The sequence below is a fragment of the Pongo pygmaeus genome, chromosome 9 (assembly GCF_028885625.2).
Source record: "Pongo pygmaeus isolate AG05252 chromosome 9, NHGRI_mPonPyg2-v2.0_pri, whole genome shotgun sequence".
NCBI classification, from domain to species: domain Eukaryota; kingdom Metazoa; phylum Chordata; class Mammalia; order Primates; family Hominidae; genus Pongo; species Pongo pygmaeus.
This window is the reverse complement of record NC_072382.2, coordinates 112,305,390-112,318,055: the sequence shown is the minus strand read 5'-3', so window position 1 is coordinate 112,318,055 and position 12,666 is coordinate 112,305,390. Positions and strand designations below refer to the sequence as shown.

General features: G+C 35.6%; 1 protein-coding gene across 2 annotated transcripts in view; it reads left to right on the top strand.

Annotated features, from left to right (window-relative positions):
• ARHGAP20 (Rho GTPase activating protein 20) overlaps window positions 1-12,666 on the top strand; it is a 132,176-nt gene that overhangs the window by 71,157 nt on the left and 48,353 nt on the right. For both annotated transcript variants that reach the window (XM_054440284.2, XM_054440285.2), the window contains exon 3: window positions 8,667-8,831. In XM_054440284.2, the coding sequence (XP_054296259.1) occupies window positions 8,667-8,831 (165 nt within the window). The remainder of the gene's footprint in view (window positions 1-8,666; window positions 8,832-12,666) is intronic.

The following is a 12,666-nucleotide window of genomic DNA, read 5'->3' as shown; positions in this document are numbered from 1 at the left end:
AATGAAGGCTATAAAGAATTTCTTTATTGAATCTTATCGATACCATATTTGTTGGAAAAGAGCTTCTAGGGGAAAAAGAGCTTCTAGGGGAATAAAAGCTTGTCATTAATCCACAGGAAAAAAAAAAAAAAAAAAAAAAAAGAAGTAACAGAGAGGGGATGTGGCTAACTGGACATTCAAAATCAAATGTTTTTTAAAACTCTTGTGGGGGCGTGTCAAATACAATATGACTGTGGGCTACGGTTTCCAACCTCTACTAGAAACTGAGCCAAGCAGCTAAACTAGTTCCATAAGAGTAGAGAAAAAAAATCAAACTTATTTACTCCATATGTTAATATAGCACAGTGTCTAGACAGTACATATAGATGCTCAGTTATTTGTTGGATGAAAAATTAAAAATAAGGAAATAAAGCCTGGACAGTAAGATTATATTCCTTTTCTTTTTTATTATTATTTTTTATTTTTTTATTATTATACTTTAAGTTTTAGGGTACATGGGCACAACGTGCAGGTTAGTTACATATGTATACATGTGCCATGTTGGTGTGCTGCACCTATTAACTCATCACTTAACATTAGGTATATCTCCTAATGCTATCCCTCCCCACTCCCCCCACCCCACAACAGTCCCCAGTGTGTGATGTTCCTCTTCCTGTGTCCATGTGTTCTCATTGTTCAACTCCCACCTATGAGTGAGAACATGCGGTGTTTGGTTTTTTGTCCTTGCGATAGTTTGATGAGAATGATGGTTTCCAGCTTCCTCCATGTCCCTACAAAGGACATGAACTCATCATTTTTTATGGCTGCATAGTATTCCATGGTGTATATGTGCCACATTTTCTTTTTCTTGGTCAATTTCATCTCCAGCTCACCCCACTCCACCGCCAGTAAATCAATGTATTAATTTTAACAATCTCTATCTTTTATGTTTTCTGTTGTCTTTCCTATCCTTTTCTCACTGCCAACTTGGGTGTGCAACATCTCTTACCTAAGACTACTGCTGTAACTTCCTAATGGTCTCACTCACTCTAAATTGCCCTCCTGTGTATTCTTCAATGTACAGGTTGAGTATCCCTGTTACAAAATGCTAGGGACCAGAAGTATTTTGAATTTCATTTTTTTATTTTTGAATTTCAGTTTTTTTAATTTTTGAATATTTGCTTATAGATAATGAGATATCTTGGGGGTGGGACCCAAGCATATATACACAATTTATTTATACTTCATATACACTTTATATACATAGCCTGAATGCAATTTTTATAATTTTGTTCATGAAACAAAATTTGTATACTTGAGGCCAAGTATGGAATTTGTACTTATGGTGTCATAGTGGTGCTCAAAAATTTTAGGATTCTGGAGCATTTTGGATTTTAGATTTTCAGATTAGGGATGCTCAACCTGTATTACAAAATGCAATGTCCTGCTCAAAATTCTGTAGTGCTTCCAAATAAAATCTAAGCCCCTTACATGATAGGAGAAACACCAATGACTGTACCCCTTTCTCATCTGCTGCTAGTCTTTCTCAAGCCTTTATAACTCCTGCCTTTCTGAATTTTCCAGTTACTGAAGCACAAGGTGCATATTTGACACGCTGTTCCTTCTTAAAGTGCCCTTCAGCCTTCATTGGTCTCTCTGTTCATCCTTTAGACTTTGGTTCCTCCAAGGAATTTTCCTAGCCAATGCAGTCTCAGATAGGGTCTCCTGTTTTTGCTTTTTTGTGCTCGTGCACTCTGCATTTCTTTTATTGTACTTAAATCACTTGTTTATCATCATGTTACTTGTCTGACTTGCCTATCAGATTGATAACTCCTGGAGGCCAAGGACCCAATCTAGCTCCTATGCCTGGCACATGGCAGGTACCCAGCAAAGACAGCCGTTATCTCTATTACAAATAATTTATTATACAGTAATTGTATGCACAATAAATGTTGAATGAGAATATTTACAATATATAAAGCAGAACATAGGTGCTAGATGTCATATAAGAGATTCCAAGCAAGGATCCAGTTGATAAAAAGTTTTCATGGAAGAACTGATATTTGGAATGGGCTTTGAGAAATGGGTAAATTTTTGGAAGGTAAATTTTATGTAGTTATTCAACAGTTATCAGTCAGTGACCATGTGCTAATTATTTTACCAGGCTTTAAGTTTATCCAGATCCTATCTAGTACTTGTTATCGTAATCTCTAATTGATTACTAATAAACATAGACATTTCCAAGTATTCTGAATTTTATTTTCTTTGTAATTTATGATTAAGCAACACTGTCTCTAAAACTGTACCTGAAAGTGGACTCATTTTTAGAATGAACTTTAGTTATAAATACTGATATATTACTGTGGCCAGGTTTTGTGAAAGCTGTTTTCTAGTTTTTACGTTTCTAAAACTTGTTTTTGCTTTTCAGAATTGGTTTCACAAACCCATTTGAAAATGGAATGTTAATACATAAAAAGCAAGCAACAGGTGAATTCCTAGACTCTGCTTGGATTTGTTAAATTATTTTAGAGTTCTGTTAATTATAACTTGTAAGTCCTAATCAGGCTATATTAAAAGCCTAAATAGGTTATAGTCTTACCCTTTCCCCATTTCCATACTCTAAAAGAGTAAAATAAACACATCTACACTTCACTCAGAATAAAAATAAACACTTCAGAGTCATAAAATTGAGAGATACATTTTTAAATAGGAGACTTTAATATTGTATTAAAAAACACAAAAGTTGTGTTTTTGTTTCCTTCCATGAAAATTTTTTCCATTTAAATTATGTGAGTGCTGAGATGTTTGCTTTTATTTTAGTGTATGGCATGAATTTTTTACTGAAGTCTTCAGGCATCTCTCACCACACTTACATATAGGTTTTTAAAATGACAACCTGATAGATGCACACAGAAAAAGAAAATCATTTAATTTTATTGTGAATTCTCCCTGACAACAGCACCAGTCTACTTATTTGAAAGTAATATCACAAGGAGGAAAATGAGTTATTGTGTATGAAAATCCTTTGGAATTGCATTAAAATATAAACTATTTTTTAAAATAGCCTAATTAATCTTTGGCCTAGGCCAACCCCAAGCAAAATAATAGTAATAATTTTCCAGTTACTTCAGATTAGCCTTTATTTATAAACATTTAAATGTTTTGGAAGTATTGTTTAAACCAGAGATCCTCAAACCATGACCCAGACAGGTTGCCTATTTTTGTAAATAAAGTTTTCTTAGAACACAGCCACACCTGTTCATTTATGTATATGATTGATTTGCAATATAAGGGCAGAGTTGAATAGTTTTGACAGAAATGGTATGGCCCACAAAACTTAAACTATCATCAGACCCTTTGAGTAATAGTTTGAAGGTCCCTAGATTAAACCATACTGCAATCTGATGGCTTATTCTTATAATCAAGAAGCAGTTATTTGTTGGATACCTAAACCAAAATGCAAAAGATGATTTTTCCTCTTGCAAAGTTTTCCTGTTATGTAATTAAAAAATTAAAGCTCAGCAAAATATTATTTTAGCCATTCTTTCCTCCATTCATTGCTTAGTAGCCTTGTCCTTGCTCGGTTTCAACAAGTGAAAGCTTTATTTTTGTTTTCTATACATTTGAAAATCACTATGTACTGAAAGATTCTATTATACCTTCTCCAACTCCCTCAGAACTTGAGAAAGGATTTTTTTTTCTGTGATGGTGAATGTAGGCCTTTTCTTTGTTCTCTGCTTAATTCCAACCTATAATATCAAACATAGAAACTCCTTTTCCCTTTTCTTTCACAGGACTTTAATTTACTTGCCTTATTCACCTACATGTATTTAAGTTATACATAATATGTGGTTAATTAGCAATTAGTGAGCATAATAGACTTCGCTTCTTGGAAGGGGTAGCTATAGCTGAGAAATCATAGGAAATGATAGAATAACTCTCAAAAGTTCAACTTAGCTGAAGTAGAACTATAAACTACTTATACTTACTTGGAATACACTATTGTAGAATTTTACAATGTTAGAGCTAGAATGCGTTGTAGACTCATGAAGAGAGTTGATCTAATGTGCGTTAGAATCAAACTTCAATGTGCGTTAGAATCACCTGACTGGCTTGTTAAACTGCAGGATGCTGAGCCAGCCCTCCAGAGTTTCTGATTCAATAAGCCTGAGGAAGGCCTGAGAATTTGCATTTTTAAAACATGTTCCCAGTTGATGATGATGATGCTTATCAGGAGTCCACACAATGAGAATATAATAGAGAAAGGAATGGCTGACCACTGGGGATTAATTCAGAGCTATTAGGGTAGTGGATGGTCCTCATACTTTTAGTATACCCAGGGGAGATCAGACACTGTGACCCATGCTATCCAAACCCAAGAAACATAGATAAGCCATAATTCTGATTTTTTATAGCTGCCAGGTGGACCTGATAATTGAGGTGACAAGTCATGGCCTCTTACACCTTGTGTGTTGATGGAGACCCTGAGAAATACTTGTTCTTTGAGCTCCTCATTTAATTAGACTAATTTAAAAAAAAAAACTGTTCTCATTGTCATTATTATGACTTTTGCATGGCTTTTAATTTAGTTCAGCTCTGGATTGTTTCCCTGAAGTGACTCTCAAATATGCTTAACTACACATTTATAAACTATATTTTAGGATTGGAGTGTTCTCACAGACATAGCCAATCATATCCATTATCCATTTCCCTCTCATCAGTAATCTTAATTCCACCTTTTGGATACATGTTTAGTTAGTCCCATATATAAATTATAAATGAAATTTAAAGATCTTCTAGTCCTAGTCCAACTAACTTACTTTACATATAGGAAACTAAGCCAACCAGATAACTTGCCATATCACACTACTTAGCAAAAAGGCTTGGATTAGCACTCCACCCAAGTCATTAAATCCTAAACCACTGAACTCAATCACCATGGCTGGAGGAGGAAGCTGAGTCAATGCAGTGTTTGTCCATTTGAAAGACTACATAGAATTTTTTAAAGTACATGAAACCATACTTGTAAATCACCTTAGTAGCAGTATAGTTTGGCTACCCTAAATACCTTCAAATCTGTAAAATGAGGGATAGTAATACCTACCTTCAGGGCTGATTGTTTCTCTCTTACCTGTCCTTCCTCACCAGCTGTACCCACTTTAGAATCCTTAAAGTCACCTTCTAGTGTTTAGCTGCTAAAAAAAACAGGAGTTTTGCCTTTAGTTCCTCACTTCTCATCCTTTTACTCCTCAAATTCCAGACATTTGAGTTCTGCCTACACCATTCTCCTGGAACTGTTTTCTCAAAGGTCTTAGTGACCAACTGATGACTTTTTACCCCAAGACACCTTTTCAGACCTCAGCTTGTTATCCCTTCTGTTGGTTTCAGCACTCCTGACCACCACTACTTTTTCTGCTACTTCATTCACCAGTCTCCATCTTTGTTCATAGGTTCTCTTCCCTTCATCTATTCAACTTACATCTTTTCTCAGGGATATGTTTCTGCCTTTTTTCTTATTTTGTGCTCCTTCCCTTGGCAGTTCTAGCCATTACAAAGAGTTATTTATGCACCTGTCTTTGAATAACATCTCTGCTTCTGACATCTCTTCCAAGTGCTGCATGCCTACCTGATTTTGCCATACCACCTAGCCCATTGATAATTTCAGACTCAGTACATTTGAAACTGAGGTCATCTCTTCTTCCCCAGCCACAATAGGCTTTCCCTCCTTTGTTCTTCATCTTTGTTAATCTCTAAAATGTACAGATGCTCCTCGACTTACAATGGGTTATGTCAGAATAAATCTATCATATGTTGAGAATATCATGAGTAGAAAATGCATTTAATACACCTAAGCTAGCACAGGAAAAGAGTAAAATTCAAAATCTGAAGTACAGTTTCTACTGAATGCCTATCAGTTTCACAGCATCATAAAGTGAAAAAATGGTGAGTCAAAAAACATAGAAATGCAAAAGACCTAGATTATCTAAAACAGTCTCAAGAAAGAAAAAGTTGATGGACTTAACACTACGTAACTTTATGATTTACTATAAACATAGAACAGTAAGACAGTGTGGTTATAGCATAAGAATCAATAAATCAGTGCAATAGAATAGAGAGCCTGGAAATAGACCTATGCTTTATAGTTGTGATTTTAAGAAGGTACCAAAGCAATCCATTGAGGAAGGGAATTTAAAGATCTTGTAGTCCTAGTCCAACTAACTTACTTTACATATAAGTAAGCACCAAGTCTTTGGTATAAATGGTGCTAGGATAATGAAGTATTCGTATAGAAAAAAATGAACCTGGCCCTCTACCTTATAAAGCAAAATTAATTTGGGATGGATCATAGACTCAAATGTAAAAACTAAAAATCATACATATTTTAATAGAATGCATTGGAGAGTATCTTGATGAGTAGGGGATAGGTGGAAGTTTCCTAGAAAGGTCACAGAAAGTAAACACCATATGAAAAAATTTGATAAACTTCGTCAAAATTTAAAACTTTTTGTCAGAAACATGGTTAAGAAAGTTTACAGGCAAGCAACAGACTAAGAGAAAATACTTTCCAAAACACATAACCTGCCAAAGGACTGGAATCTAGGATACATAAAAAAGTTCCTACAACTCAATAGATAATATGTGTATAATAACACATAATCCAAATTGTTTTAAATGAGCAAAAGATTTGAAGACAGTTCACCAATGAAGATAATGCAAATGGCCAGTAAGAACGTGAAAGAAATTAGCGGAGAAATGCAAATTAAAATCCTAATTAAAGGCTGGGCGTGGTGGCTCAACCTGTAATCCTCGCACTTTGGGAGGCCAAGGCAGGCAGATCATCTGAGGTCATGAGTTCGAGACCAGCATGGCCAACATGGCAAAACCCCATCTCTACTAAAAATACAAAAATTAGTTGGGCGTGGTGATGCATGCCTGTAATCCCAGCTACTCAGGAGGCTGAGGCAGGAGAATTGCTTGAACCCAGGAGGCAGAGGTTTCAGTGACCCGAGATCATGCCACTGCACTTCAGCCTGGGTGACAGAGCAAGACTCCATCTCAAAATAAGAAAAAAAAAATCCTAATTAAAGGCTACTATACATCCATTAAACTGGCCAAAATTCAAAAGGTTGATAACACCAAATGTTAGCAAGGTCGTGGAGCAACTGGAACTCTTTTACAGTGTTGCTGGGGATATAAAATGGTACCATTGTTATGGAAAACTAACTGGTAGTTTTTCTAAAATTAAACATATACCTACTCTGTGACCTAACAATTCCACTCTGAGGTATTTACCCAAGAGAAATCAAAACATAGATACAAAAAGACTAGTACCAATGTTTAATAGCCATTTTATTCATAATAGCTAAAAACTGGAAACAGCACAAGTGTACAACAATAGAAGAATAAACTCTGGCATATTTATACATTGAATACCTAAGTAAGATAAAGGAATGAATTACTGATAAATGTAATAACATGAATGAATTCCAAAAATATGATGAGGAAGTAATATCTTACACAAAAGAACAGATACTGTGGTTCAATTTGCATAAAATTCTAGAACAGGCAGTCTTCCATGGGAAAAAAAAATATCAGAATAGTGATTACCTCTGGGGTGATCAAGTCAGGATTGACTGGTATAAGGAGTTTGAGGTATTTGGGATCTGATCAAAGATTTAACATACTGTGCAGGATTGCATGAGAGAGTAAATCCCTCACAGTATGAGACTGTCCAGAGGCTTATGGCAAGGGGCCACCATCCAGAAGGGAAGGAGGGCAGGGGAGAAGAGAATCAGAGCAGATATTTCTGGAGAGTACATGTCCATTCCTCAGTAGTGAGGAATGGCTGGGTCAGAGAGCTCTAAAGGGCATGAGCAACTTGGGGGTCTCATAACCACAGACACTCTCTTTTCAGTGGCCAGCAGGTGCTGGGTGTAGTTTGATAGAGTATGCAAAGCAGGCAGGCTGTTACTGGCTAAAAATCTGATTGGGCTATTTTTAAAATACTTCGATATATAAAAATTTAAGTTTGGTACTAGTGAGGTTTTGAACTGACAGGTCTCAGCCTGCAGTGAAGAAATAAACAACTCAGGAGCCAATTCATAGAGACTATATTTGGTTAACTTATATAATAGCTGATAAGGGGCAAAAGGGAATTGTTTGGAGTGATGATCACTTTCTAAATCTTGTTAGAGGCTTAGATTACACAGATAAGTACATTTGTCAAAAGTCAGTGGATATACACCTAAGATTTGTACATTTTGTTGTATGTAAATTTTATATCAAAAGAAAAATTCAAAATAAATAATTGAACTCTAGTTAATGATATGTATGCTGAAGCATTCAGGGGGATATGTACTGCCTGTATGTAGTTTACACTGAAATGCCAAAAATAAAACGAATTATTCAATGGATGGTTGGATAGGTATTTGATAAAGCAAGTATAGTAAAATACTAATGGTAGAATCTAGATTGAGATACATATACGTGTGTTTATTATAAAACTATTTCAACTTTTCTTTGTTTCAAAATTTTCATAATGAAATATTAAAGACTACTGTGTGGTGAATAGACTCATGACCAGTTAGGATGCTATACCATTGTATTAAAAAAAATTAGAGTTTTGTAGTTCTTGACCAACTGTAAGATGATCGTTTGACTGATCTGTGGCATTTGATCTGTTACAGGGAAAGTCCTTCTGCGAGTGTTGACACATGCACATTTCTGTCATCATTTGTGTGCTCCAATAGGACTCTGCTGATTGATGGCCGGGCAGAACTCAAAAGAGGCCTCCAGAGGCAGGAGCGGCATCTTTTCCTATTCAATGATCTGTTTGTTGTGGCCAAAATCAAGTACGTATACTATATACTCTTGATTATCATTATGAAATTGCACTTTTACTTACAAAGATACCCTTTCTACTCAATGCTTACTGTAAGAATGTCTTGCCTTTGTTACTATAGGTAATATCTAAAGTGATTTTATGCCCTTTTTTGCAAAAAAAAAATTGATCGTTCGTTTTTTCAACAAGTGTTTATTTAGGTCCTGTTCTGTGCTGTGTCCTGAATAAATGTAGGAAATTCAATGAAGAATGTGATGGGTACGGTCCCTGATCTTTGGGAGCTTATATTCTAATGTGGGAGCTTACAGTCTTATGCATGGGGTGAGGGAGAATGACAAATTGTGATTAGTACTATGAAGAAAATAGGGTGCTGGGTGAAGTAAAAGATGGCATATATGTTAGGTAGGTGTAGTCCGGGGAAAAATTCAGTGAAGGATGAAAGCAATCAGCCATTCAGATATTGGGAGGATGAGCATTCCAGGGAGAGGGAACAGCAGGTGCAAAGGTAGTTGGGGAAAGCTTAGCCCTTGGAGGAGTTAAAAGAAGGCCTGTGTAACTGGAACTTCACAAGCCAAGGAGAGTAAGATGAATTAAGATTAGAGAAGTGGACAAGGGTTAGGTTATAAGGACCTGTGTAGGCTACATTGATTATCTATTGCCATTTAACAAATTACCCAAAAACATTACAGTTTAAAACTATAAATATCTCATGCAGTTTCTCTGAGTCAGGAGTCTGAGAGTGTTTCACTGGATGCTTCTGGCTTACAAGCCTTCCCGAGGGCCCTCAAGCTTGTTGGCTTGGGTTAAAGTCATCTCAAAGCTCGCCTGGAGCTGGAGAATCTACTTCCAAGCTCACTCAGGTGGATGCTGTTAGCCTTAGTTACTCAGTGGCTTGTGGCCAGAGGCTTGAGTTCCTCTCCACGTGGATGAGTAAAAGGCTCCAACTAAATACCCATTTTTAAGAAATGGTGTAGAATGCTTAGTGAACTGTTTTTAAACATTTTTTTTAAACTAAAGGCAAGCATAAAGATAAGAACTGTTTCAGAATGAAGGAATGCCTACAGATATAGTTTTGGAGTGCATATGGTATTATAGGAATAAAGAGAACGAAAAAGTTTCTCCAGCCACATCTTTGCACTACGTCCACTTGAAGCTCTAAGTTGGGAAACTATTAATAGAGGAACAAGTCATTATTTTCAAAAAACAATTATTCCCTTATTTAAAAATTATTGGATGAGTTCTTTATGCTAGATATTATAATAGGAGAATCACAAAGATTTCGTTTAATTATCCTAACAATCCCCCAAGATAAGAGTTGTTTCAGATATTGAACACTGAGGCTCAGGAAGGTTTGTTGTATACTAAGAAATGGCAGGGCTGGGGTTTGAATCTAGGCCTTACTTCCAACAGCTGGCTCTTTCTATATTTTTTAGCACACAGTACTCATTAGGTGTATTACCTCAGCCTGGAGGCAGATAAATAGACAACAAAAATTTTTTATAGTAACCAATTTTCTGAACTTCAGGATCTTAAAGACTATTTACTTGTAGCATGCATTCAGCTCTTAGGGAAGAATATAGTTTCCTTCACCTTTTTTGAATATTTTTCCCCTTAGCAGTTACAATGATAACTAGAATAGAGGACCTCTGTTTTTTTACCTGAGGTTATTTATTGTTCTGTATACTGTTAGCATGTAAGCTGTTTTTATGGAACCTATGTTTTGCTAAAAATATTTTATATAAAGACAGTTTCTTTTCCACTAGAATATTGCTGTTTTTAGATATATCGACAAAATGTGTACCCATCGTCTGCTTCTGTAGCTGACTTTTTATTTTGATTGTCCCTTTCTCACATAAGGTTATACCACTTTTTCCCGTACACTGCTTTTGAGATAACTTTAATGTCCACTTTGTGAAGTGAAAAAAACTGTATCAATTGATTTAAATGCTGTTATTTAAGAGGTTCAAATTATGAAAGATTATTTTAAGTACTTCTTATACCCATTGGGAATATTTAAAAGTGTGAATGATCTAAGCTATTTTTTGGCATAAATCCAAACCCCCTGAGATAGAACATAGATATTTGAGGTGATTATTATTATTATTATTATTATTAAATCCTGCCACTTTGCAAAAATTTTGACCACCATTTTTTAGGAAATTGATTACATGATCATTCTCATAGCAGTTAGTTATATTCACAGATCCTTCTTAATATGAAAGAACTTAATTTTTATGAAATAACAACCAAAAGCAAATAGTCCCTGTAATTCCAAACCTATGTCTTCTGAGTCACTTCTTACCCTTGGATGAAGGATTGAGTGTTACCCTGGATCAATTAATTTGTTGAAATAATCTGAAATTAGCACTTAAGTCTCTTACTGAGCTATAGGAGACAAGGAGGGGACCTTAGGTTCCATATTACATCAGCTCATCCTCAGGCTTCTTTTAGATACTGCTTTCAGTCCTTAGGTTGGGCCTAGAGAAATAAACTTGAGTGGGATAAATAATCAACTGCTACATATTTGTTTAGTGAATTTTAGTAAGTACAACAATAAAGCGGGTGTTAAATGCTTCCTTCTATTGACTAAATTATTATATTTGATCTGTTTTGTACTGGATGCTGACAATGTTTGCTGAAAATTGTTTTGAGTTTATGGTAATTCTTTTCCATACTAAATTAGTAAAGTATTAAAGCTAGATGGGTACTTGGGGACCACTTTTGATATTCATTTGGAAGATAAATAAGTTACTTTTTCCAATCATGAGTTAAAAAAGAAATCATGAGTTTTCTTTTTTAAAAAACACGATCTGTTTTACAAACATTATTTAGAAAGAAGTTATTATTCTCTCTGATAATAGCCATTGAGCACCCATATGGAATTTACAGAAAGGAGAAATGACTGTATTTACCTCACACCCTCGTAAGCCATCACTATTATCATATTTTATGAGAATAAGCAAATAGTAAATAGTAATGAGTTCTGTTTAGGTGAAGAAGATGAAATAAATTTATTAATAGGATTACCATCAGATATTTGTGGAATATATAATGAGCTCTACCCCAAAACATATTTATTTAGACATCCCTATCTTAGAATGGGGAGAAATCTCCCTGGAATCCTGTGTATTTCATCAATTCACTGGAATTTTCTCCAGTATGAAGATAGGAGGACAGGAAAGCAAAGTACATCTGTCAGCTTAATAAATTTGTAGTAAGGGACTACGTTGTCAAAATAAAGAATTTGGCCGGGCGCAGTGGCTCACACCTGTAATCCCAGCACTTTGGGAGGCCGAGGCAGACGGATCACCTGAGGTCAGGAGTTCGAGATCAGCCTGGCCAACATGGCAAAACCCCATCTCTACTAAAAATACAAAACAATTAGCCAGGCATGGTGGCAGGCCCCTATAATCCCAGCTACTCGGGAGGCTGAGGCACGAGAATCACTTGAACCTGAGGGGTGGTGGTTGCAGTGAGCCAAGATCACGCTAGTGCACTCCAGCCTGGGTGACAAGAGCGAAACTCTGTCTCAAAAAAAAAAAAAAATTATTTTTAGGGGATTTTGTTCAGTCTGTTCATGTTGTATTCACACTTTTTAATTCCTGTTGTCGTAATACTATTGGAGATAGTCATTGTCATGCTATTGGAGCTGGTTCACATTAAATTAGCATTTTTTAATTTCTATTGTCTAATACCATTGGAAATTGAAAGTGAAAAATCTGAAGAAGCATTCTATGACCCCAAGAATGCCCATTTTAATATAAAGCTTTATTGGAATACTTCTTTTAAATATTTTCAATCTAGTCCATCTAGCTTTATGTTCATAAGTGTTCATGAGATTTCTT